Here is a 6,748-nt window from a genome sequence, read left to right as displayed (position 1 = left end):
TACAAAAATATTTTTAAAATGTGCGCCCGATAGGTGTCTGTCGATTCATCAAATAATACTTTGCAAAAAACAAACTGTTCTTTCTGTTGCTTTACAGTAAGCCAATGATGTCCTTAGTGGAGAGCATTCAAGGAGGGCCGAAGGCCGGTACCCCTAATTGTCCACTGCCCACTTGTCCCCTAAGCATGACCGTGCTGGATTCGCTCACTGTCCACTCAAAGATGAGCTTAATCCATAGCACAGTTACGCAGGTGATTAAATTGGCAAGCAGCAAATCAGGCATTCCACTGGCTCCAGCCCTGGTGGAAACGTACAGCAGACTGCTGGTTTACACCGAAATTGAATCGCTAGGGATTAAGGCCTTTATTGCCCAACTGCTGCCCCAAGTGTACAAATATCACGCTTGGGGCATACTGTACACCCTTCTGGAGATGTTTAGCTACAGGCTGCACCATATTCATCCCCGATACAGGTAAAATCGCCATTTTTCATCGAATTGAAGTCAAAGTGGTTCCTTTGTAGGGTGCAACTTCTCACCAATTTACACTCACTAGCCGCGGTGCCGCAATCTAATCAGACCCAGCTTCATCTGTGCGTGGAATCCACCGCTCTTCGCGTGATAACCGGCAAGTTTTCCCTCTCTGCGCCGTTAAGCGACTTCGCTAAGTCTCGCTGTCTGCAGGTTTGGGGAGCGGCGACGTCCAATCAGAGATATCCCGCTTTATCCAGGACCCCAAGAGCATAGTTTCGCAGGAATCTGAGGAATTGAACCGCCTCCTCGTGCTTACCTTGGCCAGAGCCATTCACGTGACGGGATCGGATGGGGCCTGGTGCCACGACCTTCTAGTGACGATCGCGCAAAGCACTCCCCACTCATGGGCCCCTCATAGCATCGAGTGCTTCCCCAGGCCTTTGCAGAAGTTTTTCGCGCAGCACTCCGTGCCCCAGGATAATAAGCAACAGTTGAAAAAGGCCGTTGAAGGTACCGGCGACCAACGCAACAGGAACAACGGCAATTTTCAAACGCCTTGTTACAGAGGAAAACCGAAAGTGGGCCTCAATGAACAACGAGAACGACATAATGGCGCACTTTGGCGTGCCAGGGGCGCCTCCACTATTCCTCTGTCTAGTGTGGAAAATGCTGATGGAAACCAACCACATCAGCCCCATAGTCTACAAGTGAGTCTCTGTTTGGGTGGAGACTGAGTTGATTTGGCGGGTGTTTTCAGGATTCTGGAGCGAATCGGCTCCAGAGCGTTGTCGGCCCATTTGCGGAAATTGTGCGACTGTCTGGTCTATGAATTCGCCAGCTCGGCCGGCGGTCAAGTGGTTACCAAGTGCATCGAAACGATCAACGACATGATGTTCAAGTACAACATCATTACGATTGATCGCCTCGTTTTGTGTCTGGCTTTACGCACAATGGAAGGGAACGAAGCACAGGTACCCAGTAACCAGTCGCTTGCAAAGCTCAAAGGTTCACACTCAGTCATCCGCAGGTCTGCCTGTTTGTCATTCAGCTGATAGTGCTGAAATCGGGCGAGTTTCGCAGCCGAGTCACGGACTTCGTGCGAGACAATTCGCCCGACTACTGGAACCACACCAACTGGTACGAGAAGCACATGGAATTCCTCAGAAAATACCCGGAAAAGTTCGCTCCGGAGGAGCAGTCCAGCGTGATCAACCCCTACTTCTCCAATGTGTGTCTCAGGTTCCTGCCGGTTTTGGACATCGTGGTCCACAGGTAAGTGTTTTGCTGGCATCACTGCAATTTTCACACTGTTAACATTCCAGATATCTAGAACTATATCCCGTGCAGAAAAGCTTGGAGAATCTTTTGGACCATGTGGGCTGTCTGTTCAAGTTCCACGATCGGCCAGTAACGTACATGTACAACACCTTCCACTGCTACGAAACTAAGCTGCGAGATCGCCCCAACTTGAAGCGCCGGTAGCGATTTTCCTCGTCAGTTTCACTCGCATCATTCAGCTAACAACGGTTCTTTCCAGACTGGTTTCGTCGCTGCTCAGCAGCCTTCTCACCAGCTTCACCGAGCCCTATCAGCAATACCTCAAGACCAATTCCGATGATCTGTGGGTTCCCGAACTGGATTATTACATGCAACTGACCAGGTGGGTTTTCTCGGGCTTCCAGACTATCTGTATCTGTATCTTCCGTTTGCAGGCGCGTGGTCGATCGGCTGAACAACCCGAATTCCATTTACACTACCGATTGGCGTTTCAACGAGTTTCCAAACGCGGGCGCCCATATTCTCTACATCACTTGCGTGGAACTTATGGGGCTGGCTGCTGGACCCACATCAGTAGGCAATGGACTTCTGGATGTCATCGTCAAAGGCAAACAGTTTTAACGAAAATGAATAGAAGAAAAACCCTCCAGCTTTGTTCTTTGCAGGATATGTGATCATCCCCTCGAAGGACATACACAGCTGGATCAATGCGATTGGCCTGATCATGTCGGCGCTGCCAATCAGCTACTGGAGCGTGATCCACGACCGATTGCTGGCCACTCTGGGGGAACTGGACAGCTGGAGATACGACATTTCGCCCTTCAGAATCTTCAACTTCAAGGTTTAAACCTAAAAGATCCACACGTCCATGAGTTAACTGTTCGTTTTAGGAAACCCACCTGGGGCTGTTGGAGAACCGCTTCAGCTACATGCTGGGCCTGGCCCACTCCATCTGGCACCATGCGGGGCCTGGACAAATCGCCACCGTTCCTGCTTGGGTAGCTGAGTGCCTCCCATCGGTGGTTCGCACTGAAGAGCAGTTCCTTTTCGTTTGCCACCTGGTGGGGCCCTTCTTGCAAAGGTGCCTGTTGCATAGCTGAAGGCTTCTTCTTTAAGGGCTCGTTTTCAGGATAACTGCAGTGATGCAGCTCACCACTAGCCTGTACGAGCTGCTGGCGCAAGTGGATGCCAACCAGAGCGAGCTGAAGCACATCGATCCGATCTGCGACTTTCTCTATCACATCAAGTACATGTTTGTGGGGGACAGTTTGCGGAAGGAGATTGAGGTCATAGTCCGCAAGTTGCGGTCGCCCTTGCAGTATCGATTGAGGTTCATGGCGCCTCTAAATTTGGAGGAAGCTGCGCCTACTTAGGGTCGCTTTTGTTTATTTAACCTGACTGTATAGTAATTATTTTTATATTGGCGATTTCAATAAAATTATAGCATAACTCGCGCTCATCCGTTCCTAAGCCTTGTTCTATGCATCCGTTTGCGCGGACCAAATTAATCACCTTGATATCCAATGCGTCTAAAAATAGGCACGTGTAACTAACTACTTGAACCGCTGAAACCTTGTTGTCCTGATATGAACGAGATGGCTTGATGACTAGCGTTTCTTGCTTGTTAATGATATTGCATAAAGCCAACATTATAAACTGCTTGATTGGATAATAGTTGTTCAGTTTACTGATATTGGTGTAGAGCGATGGGTTGCAAGTGCAAATTAACTGCGGTGCTGATTCTAATCGGCGCTGCCTACGTGTACATCAAGCTGAAAAGGGCCCCCTTAGAGGTGCCGGTTATCGAGGAGAAATGGTGGGCCACAGGCCCTCCTAGAGAGGAAGACCCCACCGTCCGGCCCTTTAAAATCAATGTGCCCAAAGAGGTAAGTGGTTGACTGACCACTAAGGCCCGCTTGGTAGACACCTGAGCCCTGCTAGGTTATCGCCGACTTGAAAAGACGCTTGGACACGGCGCTGCCCTTGCAGCCTCCCCTGGAGGGTGTCAACCAAAACTACGGCATCAATGGGGAGCTGTTGGGCAACATAGTCGACCATTGGAAAACCAAATACGACTGGAACAAGCAGCAGGAATTCCTCAATCAGTTTCCGCAGTTCCAGACCAAAATCCAGGTAAAACTAGGCATCGCTGCCAAGAAGCGCGTTAACGTGAAATTTCCAGGGCCTGAACATTCATTTCATCCACGCTAAGCCGAAGACTGTTCCGCAAGGAGTGGAGGTTTTGCCCTTGCTCCTGATTCATGGCTGGCCTGGCTCAGTCAGGGAGTTTTACGAGATCATCCCCATTCTAACTACGCCACAAAAAGGTGCAAAGCCCCGCATAGAAATGCCTCAATTTAATTCAGGCGCTTTTCAGGTAGGAACTTCGTGTTTGAGGTGATCGCGCCTTCTTTACCTGGCTATGGATTCTCCGACGCGGCCGTCAGGCCTGGACTGAACCAGGCTCAAATCGCGCAGCTCTTCAACAAGCTGATGAAGAGGCTCAAGTTCGACCGATTCTATGCACAAGGAGGTAGACAGGGGCACTTGAGTTGAGAGGACGGGGAAATTAAAGCTGGGTTTTTGCAGGCGATTGGGGCTCCGCCGTATCGCACGACATGGCCATTCTGTACCCAGAGAATGTGATTGCACTCCACCGGAACTTCTGTTTTGCATATGAAATCACCAACTGGAAGGCCTACGTTGGCATGTACTTCCCCTCGTTGTTCTTCAGCGAAAAGGAAGCAGCCAAAATCTACCCCTTGTCTGATGCCTTCAACTTCATCATGCTGGAATCCGGGTACTTACACATCCAGGCCACCAAACCCGACACAGTTGGTGAGCTCTATCTTCGCTTCTCTTAGGAGAGTATTTGCACTGGAATTGTAGGCGTGGCGCTTAGAGAGAGCCCCGTGGGCCTGGCGGCCTACATCATTGAAAAATTCATCACCTGGACGGATCCGCAGTGGAAAGACTTGCCCGATGGGGGGTTGACGCAAAAATACACCTACGACAAGCTGTTGGATAATGTCATGATCTACTGGGTGACCAGATCGATCACAACGTCCGCTCGCCTGTACGCTGAGGCCAACTCCAAGTCCTATAGGAGTTTGCCCTTGGACAAGTAAGCCTCAGTGGGGTCCCAGGAAATTGTCTGGGAAATCAAGCTCGCGTTTGCGATTGATAATTTGTTCGCCTTATCGAAAATCACTTTACAAGCCACTTATCTTCCTGTGGAATTTTCGAGAAAATACCGTTTTTCACCCAAGGTAGTCCAGGGTCATGAGAGGTCAAGAGCGCAGGATTTCATAGGCAGTAACTGAGTCCCCCACTTACTTCCTACTTCTGATAGTGATGTAGCTTGAACCTGATTAAAAAGCGCAACTTTTGCTTACCAGAGTGGACCTCCAACAGGAAAACTCAATTTAAGCAGGAGCGCGCTTTCCACCAAACTTCCGTACTTCAAACTGACAATCTGGCAAATTCAAAATGGCCACCGGAGAATCCCACCCGTCAGGGGTTGCTATCTTCGTCTAAACCGTCATTCTTTTTAATTTAATTTATCAATGCCTTTTTCGATGGCGCTTTAGCGATAAGCAGGTATAAAAATACTTGATAATTGATACATAATGAGTTCTTGGTTTCAGATTGCCGATTAACGTGCCCGCTGGGTGCATCCGGTTCAGCAACGAGTTGCTCTACTCCTCGGAGGTCCTTTTGAGGGAACAGCACCCCAACTTGATCCATCTGAGCGATGCCGAGGGAGGTCATTTCGCCGCTTTGGAGGTGCCCGAAGTGCTTGCCCAGGACATCATCGAGTTTGTTGGAAAGGTCAGGACGTTGCCGCCAAAAACAAACAGCAAAGAACTGTGATCAGGAGCATTTGTCTAGACTGGAATATTTACACAGTAAATGGGTTGTTTTTTATTGGTGGTTTTCGTGTACAATTCAGCCTTCGTCGTCTGACGACGACTCGCTGCTGGAACTGGGCGGGAAGTCTCTGCAAGCTGTAAAAGCGCCCATGTACTGGTACTTAAAGGAACAAAGTCAACTCCTACCTTGTCGGTCTTTCTGCAGCTTTTGCTCGTTCTCAATGTACCTGGTCTGCTCCTGCACCACGCTCTGGCTATCAGTGCACTGGGAATAAATCTCCAGCAGCTCCTCGTTCAGCTCCAAAAACGAATGCCCCCATGAGAACTTGTTCAAATAAAACCGGGCTTCCTTCTTGAACCCGGTTATGTACATTGTGGCGGCCACTGCTTCAACGCAGCTCAGCTGCAAGGGTTTTCCGTAGTTTATCGGGTTGGCAGCGACGAGAAAGGGCAGCAGCCTGCCATGGGCCGGCTTCAGGGCTGCAAGGGGCGTTTCGTCGATCTTTGCCCACGAACAGTCCACCACTGCCACCCCTTTGGCACTCACTAAGTCCCGATCCGAAGGGCTTACGCACTTCTCCGCAGTGGGCGTCAGCACTAGACCAGGAAACCGCTGTTTGATTTTCAGGGTTTTGATCAGCTTCAAGCGGGATAACTTGCGACCCGAGCACTTTCGGGGGTCGCATTGGTTGAAGTCCCACATGGCCACGCTGAATGTGGGGGCAGCATCTAAAAACCAACTCTGTGTTCTGCCGAATTTAGTTACAAACGCCGCTCGTTTCTTACCTGCTTCTTCGCCAGATGAAGATGATTCTTCATCACTATCACAGTTTAAAGCTTCCAAATTTTCCTGCAATTGTTCCATTGTTTACCAAGTCTCTTAACCTAACTTTTTAAAATTATCATCTACAAAGTGTCAGTAAGTTCTCTTACTAGCCGCTTCTGTTTCCAAAAGTTCGTGATAGTGATGAAGCGTCAATCGATAGATTGGGTTATCGTATTTGTCTTTATAATTGGATAGTTTTTATGGCTTTTGGAGGATTAGTAGTTTGGACCAAATTATCTAAGTATTGAGCACCTGATGACTTCCATGTGGAACTCAAAATATTTACCCGGGACTTGCAAA

At 49.2% G+C, this 6,748-nt stretch overlaps 3 protein-coding genes across 3 annotated transcripts in view; 2 read left to right on the top strand and 1 right to left on the bottom strand.

Moving 5' to 3' along the window:
- The window catches only part of LOC109542268 (mediator of RNA polymerase II transcription subunit 23), a 6,169-nt gene extending 2,954 nt beyond the window's left edge, over positions 1–3,215 (top strand). The window contains exons 5-16 of the mRNA XM_019911417.2: positions 98–472; positions 523–626; positions 683–982; positions 1,038–1,179; positions 1,230–1,443; positions 1,500–1,744; positions 1,795–1,950; positions 2,010–2,132; positions 2,185–2,357; positions 2,416–2,591; positions 2,641–2,831; positions 2,880–3,215. Of these exons, the coding sequence (XP_019766976.1) occupies positions 98–472; positions 523–626; positions 683–982; positions 1,038–1,179; positions 1,230–1,443; positions 1,500–1,744; positions 1,795–1,950; positions 2,010–2,132; positions 2,185–2,357; positions 2,416–2,591; positions 2,641–2,831; positions 2,880–3,123 (2,443 nt within the window). The 3' untranslated portion in view covers positions 3,124–3,215. The remainder of the gene's footprint in view (positions 1–97; positions 473–522; positions 627–682; positions 983–1,037; positions 1,180–1,229; positions 1,444–1,499; positions 1,745–1,794; positions 1,951–2,009; positions 2,133–2,184; positions 2,358–2,415; positions 2,592–2,640; positions 2,832–2,879) is intronic.
- Positions 3,216–3,269: 54 nt separating this feature from the next.
- LOC109542279 (juvenile hormone epoxide hydrolase 1) lies at positions 3,270–5,677 on the top strand. Its single transcript, XM_019911438.2, has 7 exons — positions 3,270–3,636; positions 3,692–3,883; positions 3,933–4,077; positions 4,128–4,283; positions 4,340–4,588; positions 4,640–4,874; positions 5,398–5,677. Exons 1-7 carry the CDS (start codon positions 3,457–3,459, stop codon positions 5,621–5,623), a joined length of 1,383 nt encoding a protein of 460 aa, XP_019766997.2. The 5' UTR covers positions 3,270–3,456; the 3' UTR covers positions 5,624–5,677.
- LOC109542286 (18S rRNA aminocarboxypropyltransferase) lies at positions 5,616–6,748 on the bottom strand (the record flags this gene model as incomplete). The annotated part of the gene is given in 3 exon segments (XM_019911447.2): positions 5,616–5,757; positions 5,809–6,351; positions 6,409–6,748. Coding segments are annotated over 3 exon segments (681 nt in total). The 3' UTR covers positions 5,616–5,698.

This window comes from Dendroctonus ponderosae, unplaced genomic scaffold (genome assembly GCF_020466585.1).
Source record: "Dendroctonus ponderosae isolate FM_Combo_2020 unplaced genomic scaffold, Dpon_F_20191213v2 Dpon_F_20191213_9, whole genome shotgun sequence".
NCBI classification, from domain to species: Eukaryota; Metazoa; Arthropoda; class Insecta; order Coleoptera; family Curculionidae; genus Dendroctonus; species Dendroctonus ponderosae.
This window is presented reverse-complemented; position numbering and strand designations above follow the sequence as displayed.